Genomic DNA, 12,875 nt, shown 5'->3' with positions numbered 1-12,875 from the left:
GTTTTCAAATTAAAATTAAAAAAAAGGAGCACGCAAGGATCAGCAGCCTTTTAAGTGTAAAGAATGCATCTTTTCATTCCCTACATGGCTAGACTGTGGACTGCAAACTAGAAAGAGTTACTCCTTTAAACTAAGAAAACTATAGAAAATGATGTTTGCATTTTAAGAGTTACTCTGGAACATTATTATATCTACAATTTTGCCATACTCAAACAGTGAAGGCTAATCAACTAGATGCAGTTTCAGGGTAGTTTTGCCCAGTCTTTTTATTACATTTCCCAACAGGATCAGTCATGGGTTCAGGAGGGCTCACCACTTTACTGGTTCCTGAGCACATTACTATAGTCTGTTATGTGGTTAATAAACAGAAGCATCTAAGTCTTCTCCTTTCGCTGTGTGGAGAAGTAACATTTTCTCCTGGTAGCTTACTCATCATTTCCCCATAAAAGCGAATGAAACACTTAATCTTCATGTCAATAGCTAAGAATCTGAAGGGGTCGAAAGAAAACAATTCAGTAATGTGTCAGAACTGCACTTGGCAATTTCCCCCCTTCCCCATCCATAACGTTCGCCTTGCCTTTTTTTGCTGGCTTAGCATTTCAGCCATAAATTAGCAATTTGTTTCAATCTTGCCAATAGTTAAAACAGTTGTATTATAATATAAATATTTAATTTCTTATCAACAAGAAACTAGTACTCATTCTTGAAGTCTGAACTGGACACAAATTAAACCACGAATTATCCAATTTAATCTAATTTTCACATTTCCAATGACTCCGAGTAGAGCTCAATTTCCAATGCACCCACCTCCACTAAACTCATGATATTAATGTCAAATCAGCGTGCAAGGGTTACAATCATGTTCCCTGACAATTGTTTCTCCAGTTTACTCTATAAAAAAAAAACTCTTCCTAATTTTGAATATAACTTCACTAAACCTAGCCTTAAATGTCTCTGCTTTCAACAATCCCAGTTTCCATAGCTTTGTCACATAATCAAGATGGGACAACATTTTGTGGAAGGGAAATCATGTTTAGCAAACTCACTGGAGTAATTTCCATGAAGTATAGGCTGTGGATAAAGGTAAGTTAGCAGACGTTCTGTACTTGTTTGCCCAGAAGACATTTGAAATAAAGGTTGCTGTGGAAAATAAGAGCTCCTGCTGTATGGATAAAGTGCTGACATCAATGGAAGATTGGATAGCTGATTTAAACCTACTGTTTCCTACGTGTCATTTTCTGATTGGAAGATTTATTCTAAATTCTGCTTTCTTATATTGTGTTTTAGCTGTAATGTTTAAATAAATTGTGTTTTACATAAAGCCGAGTGGTTTGACCAGTTGCATCGCACCTTGAACACCCACCTTACATCTACCTTTAAAATAAAAGTTAAGGTCATAGTGACATACAGCATGGAAACAGACCCTTCAGTCCAACTCATCCATGCTGACCAGATATCCTAAATTAATCCAGTCCCATTTGCCAGCACTTGGCCCGGATTCCTCTAAACCCTTCCTATTCATGTATGTATCTAAATGCCTTTTTAAAAAAAAGTGTTGTAATTGTACCAGCCTCCACCATTTCCTCTGGCAGCTTATTCCATACAAGCACCACCCTTTGCATGAAAAGGGTGCCACCTTGGTCCCTTTTAAAATCTTTCCCCACTCACCCTAAACCTTTGCCCTCTAGCTTTGGACTCACCCAAACCCAGGGAAAAGACCTTGTCTATTTATCCTATCCATGCCCCTCATGACTTTATAAACCTCTAAGTCACCCCTCAGCCTCCAATACTCCAGGGAAAACAGCTCTAACCTATTCAGCCTCTCCTCACAACTTAAACCCTCCAACCCTCTTTTCTGAACCCTTTCAAGTTTCACAACGCCCTTCCTTTAGGAGGGAGACCAGAATTATACACAATATTCCAAAAGTGGCCTAATCAATGTCCTGTACAGCCACAACATGACCCCCTAACTCCTACACTCAATTTTCTGACCAATAAAAGGAATGCATACTAAACACCTCCTTACTATCCTATCTACTGGAGACTCCACTTTCAAGTAACTATGAACTTACACTCCAAGGTCGATTTGTTCAGCAACACTCCCTAGGACCTTAGCATTTAGTATATAAAAGAATCAAAAAAAGTGAGTCGCTGGAAAAACACAGGTCTGAAGAGAAGGAGAATCAATGTTTTAGGTATAAGCCCTTCATTAAGAACGTGTACAAGTCCTGCACTGATTTGCCTTTCCAAAATGCAGCTAAGCTACTTTAAAATATTTCAAGGGAGTCTGGCCAGGTCCATAACAATTGTTTCTAAAATATTGTAGAGTAAGAGAAAACTTAATTGAAACAAAGATCCTGAGGGGTCTTGACAAGATGGTTGTGGGAAAATGTAGAACTCGGATAACTATTTAAAGTAAAAGATGTTGGCCATTTGAGACAGAGGGCTGAGTGTCTCTGGAACACGTTCTCAGAAGTTTTGGAAGCTAATCTTTGAACCTCCATGGCAGAGATAGATTAATTCTTAATAAGAGGGAGAAAAGCCCATAATCTGTATATATTTGTTACTCGTTTGTAACTGACACCACTTATGTGCTGCTATTCCAGGAAAACTACATCTTTCCCAAGACACTTTTCCTAAAACACAAGTGTCCAGAGATCTGGACACAAATTCCTAAAGTTTACCTCTTTTTTTGCTTTCAAGGGACTTGGATGTCACTAGCAAGGCCAGCATTTGTTGGCTATTCTTAAATACTCAGAACTCAGCAGCATGCTGGCCATTTTCAGAACACAGTTAAGAATCAACTAATTTGCTGGAGTCATAGGTGAGCCAAACCAGGTAAGGAAGGCTGTGGTTTTAAAGACGTGGTTCCAACAGTGATCGCGTCTTTTGTTTACAGTGATTAAACAGGCACTGTCTCCAAATGACTGACCTTCCTCTCCCTATACTTTCCCTGGAGTTCTACACAGTGGTGTGCCCTAAACCCCCATTTCCCTACATAATCTCTCTAACATTGCGTTGTACAGGGCAAAGATGGAACCTGTCAAAACGTTGCAGCAAAACGTTGTGTGGGGGGCTGGGACTGCGGCTGCGTGTGTGCATGTGCTATTTGGAGACTTACCCCACAAAGGCAACTGCAACTGTCTTGTTGTTGGTGCCCAGTCCAGCTGCCCCGAAGAGGGGGTGATGTTGGACAGGATTGGGGGTGGGGTGGGGTGTGGTGTTGGACGGGCAGGGGCAGTGTTGAACAGGGGTGTGTGTGGGGGGGGGGGGGCACGTGTTGAACAGGATTGGGGTGAGCAGGGGGCAGTGTTGGATGGGATTTGGGTGGGGTGGGGTGTTGGATGGGGTTGAGGGGGCAGACTGTTGTTGGGGGCAGGGGCAGTGTTGGACAGGGATGGGGGGGGCAGGATGTTGTTGGGGGCAGTGTTGGATGGGTTTGGGGGCGGAGAGTCGGTGGGAGTGGTGTTGGGGGCGGGGGGGATGTGTTGGACAGGGAGGCAGGGTGGGGGGGGCGGGGCCTCATGCACTGTATGCTGCTGCAGGCTCCTGAACGAGGAGCAGACTTTAAAAACTCTGAACCCTAAAAGAAAGGCATTTAAATTGATTAACCGAATAATCGATTAATAGAACGAAATAGTGCCCACCCATCACATTTGGATAATCGAGATTCCCCTGGATTATAATTTTACCAAGTTTACTAAGAATGAAAAAGGAGGGAGATTATCCATGGTATTAAATGGATATGCTACAAGTTATGCACTCAGGCTATAGGGTGAGGACCAACACCTCACCTGAACAAGAAAGGGTTTTTGATGCAAATGTTTTAATCCCATTAACACAAGATTAAAAATTGAAGCAGGCCATTTCAGATATGGTCAATAATTTAATTTTAAAATCTTGAAATTAGGTTAAAACAAATGTCAAAGATTTTTTGGCAGTTGTAACTAACAATTAGAATGATCAGTGAAAACTACTCTTTTATACCAGTGGAACTTCATCACAGTTTCAAAAGTAAATTATCCCTATTTCTTCTCAAAGTACTGCAGATGCTGAAAATCTGAAGGTAAAGAAGTGGACAAACTCAGCAATCTGTGGAGAGAAAAACAAATTTAAATGTTGACTCAAATGTCTTCTTTAGAACAGAGGCAAAGCACTATTTCATTCAAGGATTGAAGAATTCAAGCTTTAAACTTATAGCTGAAAATTGAATGCCACAATGCACAATTTATTTGCATCAAATGTTTGCTGGAAGGTTATCAACCTGAATTATCTATTTCTCTGCAAATGACTTGAATATTTTCCAGTATTGCCTGTAATTTCTTATCCAATTTCTAGCATCTAAAGTACTTTGAAGTGTTGAGTACTTCATTTTGTGTACTGTTTCAATGCTGCTAATTATTGATGGATTTCTGCCAGCAATTAGTCAGGAGGATAATTGCTTGCCTTATGGAATAATTTTGATGGGTGACAAATTACTAAAACAAGAGTCTTTTTCTGCTTGTACTAAATGCAAAATAGACTTGGTGTTTTAAAAAAAGCTGGGACAATATGCAATCCCCTTATAATTGTAGTTGCTTTCATTAGTAAGCACTTTGGCACCACAAAAACAGCACAGACCTAAAAAGATTAACAACATGCCAAGTGTACAATTCCCTGGGCATTTCCTACCCAAAAATATTTTTATTGTCAAAAGAAATGCTCAATTTTCATAAAAGCTGAGAAATTTTCAAAATTACAGCAATTACCTGAACTGAGGCACCTTCAACTTTACGCACCGCTTTAGAATCAAACAGAACATGTCTGCCTCTCCTTTCACAATCCTGGTATACAATCAGTCGAATTTGGTTCGCTTCAAACTCCACAGGTGTCCAGCTGTAAAAAAGTACAAAGAGGAAGATTTAAATGTAGCTTTCTATGCATCTACATCAGTTAAGCTAGGGGGAGGGAAGTGATGAGACAAGTTTGAAATTACCCATAGAAAATTTTGATGTGCAATTGTATGGCACAAACTATAAAGATGACCAATTAATGACAAGTAATTGCCAAGCTGTGTTGAAATTTTATATCAGGCAGGTTGGTCAAGACAAAGCCTGGATAAGTGAACCAGAGAATGGATCTCATTTAAAACAAAAACAATTGATGGAGAAACTTAAGTCTGATGGTATTTGGAGACATGGCGCATGGTACAAGACAGAATGGGGACTGAGGGACTGATTGGTGGAGGCAGAGATCAAACTGAAGATGAAAAAAGTTAGATAAAAAGGGGCTGGTTGATTCTAAGCCAGGAAAGGAAAACAGCTGATCATGGGAACAATAAGAAGGTGAAAATGGGTGGCTGTATTGAAAGCAGGCCATGATAGGTTATGAGAGTGGATAGGCTGGCAACTGATATCTACTACAAACTCACCTGACTCCCAGTTACTGGACTATATCCTCTCACACACTGGTTCCTGCAAGGAATCCATCCCATTCTCCCAGTTTGTCTTCATTATATCTGTCCTAATGATGCCATCTTCCACTGGGGTCAGGCACACAAGTGTCCACTTTATCCTCAACTAAGGAACCCCCACCATAATTGATAAGGCACTTAGCTGTATCTGAGCTATTTCCTGTACTTCTATCTGAACCTTTCTCTTCCCTCCCACAACACTGATAGGGTCCCCTTCATCCCCAATTGCCACCCCAGCATCCACATTCAAAAAGATCATATTGTCATTTCTACCACCTCCAGCAGGATGTCACCAGATGCATTCCCCTCCACGTCTTCACTGGCACTTCACAGGGACTGTTCCAACTGGGACACCATGATGCAATCCACCTCCAATACCAACAATACAATGGGGTTCCCCAGGGATCACTGCTGGGATTGCAATTATTTACAATATGTATGAATGACTTGAAAGACAGAATCAAGTACACTAACCAAAATTTACAGACAACAAAAAGATGGAAAATCAATTTGCAAGGGGGATTATAAACAGTGGAGAGAAATATTGATAGGAAAAATAAAAATGGACAAAAGTTGGCAAATGGAGAACAATTTTGGGAAAATGCGAGATTTGTTCATGTGAGGGGAGAACAAAAGGAGCAGATTAATTAAACAGAAAACAACTACAGAAAGCTGCAAACCAAAGACAGTGGTATTTATGCATGAAACAACACTAGCTCACAGACATATCAGGCAGTCAGGAAAGCTATTAGAATTTTGGCTCTTACTTCAAGCAGATTGGAGTATAAGAATAGGAGGTCTTCCTGCAACTGTACAAGATGCTGGTGAGACCATATCTAGAGTTCAGAGGAAGGGTTCCCAGTCCCGAAACCTTAACTCGGATTTTTCTTCCTAGATGCTGTCAGATCTGCTAAGCTTTTCCAGCAACTTCTGCTTTTGTTTCTGGAGTAGAGTGTAGGTTGGTCCCCTTAAGAAAATATTTCACTGGAAACAGTTTGCAGAAGGGTCAGCAGGATGACACCTGGTTTGGAGGGATTGTCAAATGAGTAAAGACTAAACAGATTGAGACTCTGCCTCTCACTCTTCTAAATTTCAATGAGTAATCTAGGACCAGAAGGCACAATCTCAATGAAAAGTGTGCCAATTTAAGACTGCAATGAAAAGGAATTTCTTCTGAGGGTTAAGTATGTTTGAAACTCCTTGACAGACAGAGCTCCGGAGACAGAACCTGTGCATATATTTAAGATTGGGCGAGACGGCGAGACGGCGAGACGGCGAGACGGCGAGACGGAGAGACGGAGAGACGGAGAGACGGAGAGACGGAGAGACGGAGAGACGGCGAGACGGCGAGACGGAGAGACGGAGAGACGGAGAGACGGAGAGACGGAGAGACGGAGAGACGGAGAGACGGAGAGACGGAATCAGGGGAAGTGATGACTTGGTGGCATTAAATCACTATTTTTTGGATTAGTGGTGCTGGGAGAGCACAACAGTTCAGGCAGCATCCGAGGAGCAGCAAAAATCGAGGTTTCGGGCAAAAGCCCTTCATCAGGAATAAAGGCAGAGAGCCTGAAGTGTGGAGAGATAAGCTAGAGGAGGCTGGGGGTGGGGGTGGGGAGAAAGTAGCATGGAGTACAATAGGTGAGTGGGGGAGGGGATGAAGGTGATAGGTCGGGGGGAGGGTGGAGTGGATAGGTGGAAAAGAAGATAGGCAGGTAGGACAAGTCATGGGGACAGTGCTGAGCTGGAAGTTTGGAACTAGGATGAGGTGGGGGAAGGGGAAATGAGGAAGCTGTTGAAGTCCACATTGATGCCCTGGGGTTGAAGTGTTCCGAGGTGGAAGATGAGGCGTTCTTCCTCCGGGCGTCTGGTGGTGAGGGGGCAGCGGTGAAGGAGGCCCAGGACCTCCATGTCCTCGGCAGAGTGGGAGGGGGAGTTGAAATGTTGGGCCACGGGGCGGTGTGGTTGATTGGTGCGGGTGTGCCGGAGATGTTCCCTAAAGCGCTCTGCCAGGAGGCATCCAGTCTCCCCAATGTAGAGGAGACCGCATCGGGAGCAACGGATGCAATAAACGATATTCGTGGAGGTGCAGGTAAAACTTTGATGGATGTGGAAGGCTCCTTTAGGGTCTTGGATGGAGGGGAGGGAGGAGGTGTGGGCGCAGGTTTTGCAGTTCCTGTGGTGGCAGGGGAAGGTGCCAGGATGGGAGGGTGGGTTGTAGGGGGGCGTGGACCTGACCAGGTACTCACGGAAGGCCGGAAAGGGGTGGGGAGGGAAATATATCCCTGGTGGTGGGGTCTTTTTGGAGGTGGCGGAAATGTCGGCGAACGATTTGGTTTATGCGAAGGTTGGTAGGGTGGGGGGGGGGGGGCGAGGCAAGGAAAGGGGGATACGGGGGGGGGGAGAAAGAGGGCGAGGGCGAGAAATGGGCAGGAAGGGGCTGACAGACTTGTTCCCTAAAGCGCTCTGTTGTTAGGAACATCTCTGGGACACCCACACCAAATCAACCACACTGCCCTGTGGCCCAACATTTCAACTCCCCCTCCCACTCAGCCGAGGACATGGAGGTCTTGGGCCTCCTTCACCGCCGCTCCCTCACCACCAGACGCCTGGAGGAAGAACGCCTCATCTTCTGCCTCAGAACACTTCAACCCCAGGGCATCAATGTGGACTTCAACAGTTTCCCCATTTCCCCTTCCCCCACCTCACCCCAGCACTGTCCCCATGACCTGTCTATCTTTCTTTCCACCTATCCACTCCACCCTCCTCCCTGACCTATCACTTTCATCCCCTCCCCCACTCATCTATTGTACTCCATGCTATTTTCTCCCCACCCCTATCCTCCTCTCAAATCTCTCCACCCTTCAGGCACGCTGCCTGTATGCTTGATAACCCCCACCTCAAAACCAATGGGTTAATTGCAATCAATTGAAATAAAGAGGTAGGGTTGAAGGAGGAAAAGCTGGAAGGGGTGGGGGTTGTTTCTCATCACTATCCAGTAACTGGTTGGTAATGTATTTGGTTGTTGGGCAGGAACTTAGCACTAGTACTCCCAACTCAAAAAAACTCAGGAGGCACGTTGTACGAGCTTGCATGTGAAGGATGGCCATTGGATGGAAGAACCCGAGAATGCTGTACTTCAGATTGAGTTACTAACTTAAGAATGTGAAAAAAATTTACAAGCACATCCAGCAAAACTTTTACATTGCAGCCAGTGTATCTGCATGTATTGACCAATTTCACAATTGTTTCATAAACTGGAAAATCATTGCAATAAAACAACATTCAACTTTAAACTGTTTTAAAACCTGCAATCATCTCTATGACAATATCTAGCACGTTTTGAATTTCTTCAAAAGCCCACTTAAAGCTGAATAGATGGGAAAAGGTGGTGATTACTTACTGGCTTGGTTACAGAAAATTCACCTAAATGCTAAAATGGGACTAAACTACATAATTCAGTTACTTTATTAAAAATATTTTCTGTGGTACATCAAAAACCTACAATTGCAATTTGCACAATTGATTGTGAACAGGAATCCAAAACAAACAAAATACTTCTGTAGTGCTCCTAATCACTTAAGTTAAATCAGTGTTCAGTACAGCACTGTTGTCATGAGTTAGTAGCTAATCACAGCATCACATGCTGCTTTCTATATGGTTTCTCCAGACATGCTCTTTCTGACTCGCCCAACAAGATTGTTCAAACATTGCCGACAATAGCTTCCAACTGCTGTCATGAGAGTAGATGTCATCTGATAGCTTTTAGCAACCTTGCTTATCTCAGCAGGGCACACAAATATATGAAACTTTCTAGAAACAAAAAACTGCACAGCACCAAACATGAATCTGACGAAATGGATTACAGAATAATCTCTTCAAATAAAATCAACAGCGCATTTAAAACCAAAAGTGCTTTTTGCTAAAATGAATATAGAAGATAAAAATAGCATTTGCCCATTTGTTGGGTCACATTTGGCAACAGGCTCAGACCACTTGTACTGTTTATATTTTGAATTTCACATTCCAGATCTTCAGAAAAAATTAGCATAGACTTGATGATAAAACCAAAATAAAAGCTTTACTTATGACACTTCTTGCCATAAACTACTCCAACTACAGCTAGTTACGGGTACTTAAGAGGGATGCAGTACTCCGTTGCTCAAAACCAAAAGTTTACATCAAAATGAGCTCATTAATTACTGCAATTAGCCAATCTTGGGACAGAACAGGCATTTTTTTTAAAATCCCAAAACTTCACAACAGTAAAACATAGAAAGGTGGTTCACAGAAGATTTAACAATGTGAATGTTCAAGAGCTATTTAGAAAGGTCAGTTGTTGATAACCAGCTTTAAGGAGCAATTTGAAAAGGTAGAATACCTAGGGAGGTGTCTGTGTACACAGAATGCTTCCTCTTATAGAGGATAGAAAAATGTACCGCACAGAACAGGCCCTTTGGCCCACAATGTTGTGCAGAGGTTTAATCCTAACATAAGATTAGTAACTTAACTCACTGCTATCCATGTGCATGTCCAGCAGTCACTTAAAATATCCCTAATGACTCTGCTTCCATCACCACAGCTGGCAACACATTCCATGCATTCACAATTCTCTGACATCTCCTTTATACCTTCCTCCAAATATCTTCAAACTATGACTCCTTGTACCAGTCAATCCTGCCCTGGGGAAAAGTCTCTTTTCCACTCATTATCTTGTATACTTCGATCAGGTCTCCCCTCTTTCTCCTTCTCTCCAGAGAGGAAAGTCCAAGCTGATTCAACCTCTCTTCAAAAGGCAAGCCCTCCAGTCCAGACAGCATCCTGGTAAACCTTCTTTGCACCCTCTCCAAAGCCTCTGTCTCTTTCCTATAGTAGGGCGACCAGATCTGGACACAATATTCCAAGTGTGGTCTCACCAGGGACTTGTAGAGCTGTAGCAAACGTCATGGCTCTTAAACTCGATCCCCCTGTTAAATGAAAGCCAAAAACGCCATATGCTTTCTTAACAACCCTATCCACTTGGGTGGCAACTTTGATGGATCTATGTACTTGCACACCCAGATCCCTTTGTTCCTCCACACTGCTAAGAATCCTATCTTTAATCCTATATTCAGCATTCGAGTTTGACCTTCCAAAATGCATCACTTCGCATTTATCCAGGTTGAACTCCAACTGCCATTTCTCAGCCCATCTCTGCATCCTGTATGTTGTGTTGCAGCCTGCGGTAGCCCTCTATACTATTGACGACACCTCCAGCCTTTGTGTCATCTGCAAATTTACTAACCCATTCCTCAACCTCAAAGTCATGTATAAAAACTACAAAGAACAGAGGCCCAAGAACAGAGTCGTGCGAGACCCCACTCAACACTGACCTCCAGGCAGAATACTTTCCATCTACAACCACACTCTGCCTTGTCAGCCAGCCAATTCTGAATCCAGATAGCCAAATCTCCCTGTATCAAACACCTTGCTCAAATCCATATACACGTGGGCGGCACGGTGGCACAGTGGTTAGCACTGCTGCCTTACAGCGCCTGAGACCCGGGTTCAATTCCCGCCTCAGGTGACTGGCTGTGTGGAGTTTGCACGTTCTCCCCATGTCTGCGTGGGTTTCCTCCGGGTGCTCCGGTTTCCTCCCACAGTCCAAAGATGTGCAGGTCAGGTGAATTTGGCCATGCTAAATTGCCCGTGTTAGGTAAGGGGTAAATGTAGGGGTATGGGTGGGTTGCGCTTCGGCAGGTCGGTGTGGACTTGTTGGGCCGAAGGGGCTGTTTCCACACTGTAATGTAATCTAAAAAAACCACATCTACTGCTCAACCTTCATCAACCTGTCTTGACACCTCCTTGAAGAACTCAATAAGACTTTTGAGGCATGACCTCAGAGATCTGACACCTGTCCTGGCTTGTTGCCGAGCAACAAATCCAAAGCCGAGCATAAAGCCATGCTGACTGCCTTTAATCACTGCTTTGCCAAATAGTCGTAAATCCTATCCCTCAAGATTCTTGCCAAAACTTCGCTGACCACAGGCGTAAGACTGACAGGTCTGTAATTGCCAGGGATTTCCCTATTACCCTTCTTGAAAAGAGGAACATTCACCTCCTTCCAATCCTCCAGTGGAGAGCAAGGGCACAAATATCCTCGCCAGCAGCTTAGCAACCTCCTTTCTCGCTTCCTGGAACAGGCTAGGATAAATCTGGTCTGGCCCTGGGAACTTATCAATCTTAAATGTTTTCCAAAATTTCCAGCACATCAACTTCATCAATCTTGATCTGGTCAAGACTGTATCCCAGCTTCTCAAAAGTTCTCATTTACAAGCTCCCTTTCCTTGGTGAAAACCGAAGCCAAAAACAAACTCATTTAGGGCTTCCCTTATCTGCTCAGGCTCCATGCACAAGTTCCCTCTGCTATTTCTAATCGGCCCTACCTTCTCCCTGATTATTCTCTTATTCCTCACATATGAGTAAAATGCCTTTGGGTTCTCCCTAATCCTTCTTGCCAAGCCTTTTTCGTGCCCCCTCCTGGCTCTCCTCAGTCCATTTCTAGCAATCTGTAATCCTCTAAAGCTGTGCGAGATCCTTGCTTCCTTCACCTTACGCAAGCTGCCTTCTTCCTTTTGACGAGAAGCTCCTCTGTTCTCGTCATCCAAGGTTCCCCCTTACCCCTTCTTACCTGTCTCTGAGGAACAAATTCGTGCATCACTCGCAACAACTGCTCCCAGTCTGTACTTCCCAACTCCTGTCTGGTAGCGTCATAATTTTCTTTTCCGCAATTAAATAGCTTCCCTCGGTAACTGCTCTTTTCACTCTCGAATGCTATGCTAAATGTGAGGCAGTTGTGATCACTTTCACCAAAGTGCTCTCCCACCGTGAGATTTGACACCTGTCCTGGCTCGTTGCCGAGCACCAAATGCAAAATGGCCTCTCCCCTTGGTTGGTCGGTCTACATATTGAGTAAGGAAACCCTCCTGAACACACCTGACAAAAAAGTGGCTCCATCCAAACCATCTGCACTTAGGAGATTCCAGTCAATATTGGGAAAGTTGAAATCACCCATAACAACCACCCTGATACTTCTGCATTTTTCCAGAATCTGCCCGTCTAGGAGTTCTTCAATCTCTCTACTGCTATTAGGTGGTCTGTAGAAAACCCCTAATGCGGTGGCTGTTCTCTTGCTGTTCGTAACTTCCACCCATACTGACTCAGTCGACAAACCTACCTCAACAACCTTAGTTTCTGTAGCTGTGATGCACTCTGATTAGCAATGTTACACCTCCTCTTTTTCCATCCTCCCTGTTCTTTAACATTCTAAACACCAGAACATCAAGCAACCATTCCTGCCCCTTTGAAACCCACGTGTCCATTATGACCACATCGTAGCCCCAAGTACCGATCCATGCTCTAAGTTCGTCACTCTTATTTCGGA

At 43.6% G+C, this 12,875-nt stretch overlaps 1 protein-coding gene across 2 annotated transcripts in view; it reads right to left on the bottom strand.

Moving 5' to 3' along the window:
- The window catches only part of LOC122539310 (folliculin-interacting protein 2-like), a 119,170-nt gene that overhangs the window by 68,747 nt on the left and 37,548 nt on the right, over nucleotides 1-12,875 (bottom strand). For both annotated transcript variants that reach the window (XM_043674008.2, XM_043674009.2), the window contains exon 2: nucleotides 4,749-4,875. In XM_043674008.2, coding sequence (XP_043529943.2) covers nucleotides 4,749-4,875 — 127 coding nt within the window. The remainder of the gene's footprint in view (nucleotides 1-4,748; nucleotides 4,876-12,875) is intronic.

Source organism: Chiloscyllium plagiosum, unplaced genomic scaffold (assembly GCF_037043375.1).
Source record: "Chiloscyllium plagiosum isolate Xiang-an unplaced genomic scaffold, Cpla_swu_hap1 HiC_scaffold_36, whole genome shotgun sequence".
Lineage (NCBI taxonomy): Eukaryota > Metazoa > Chordata > Chondrichthyes > Orectolobiformes > Hemiscylliidae > Chiloscyllium > Chiloscyllium plagiosum.
Note: the sequence above shows the minus strand (reverse complement) of the source record. Positions and strands in the feature narration are given on the sequence as shown.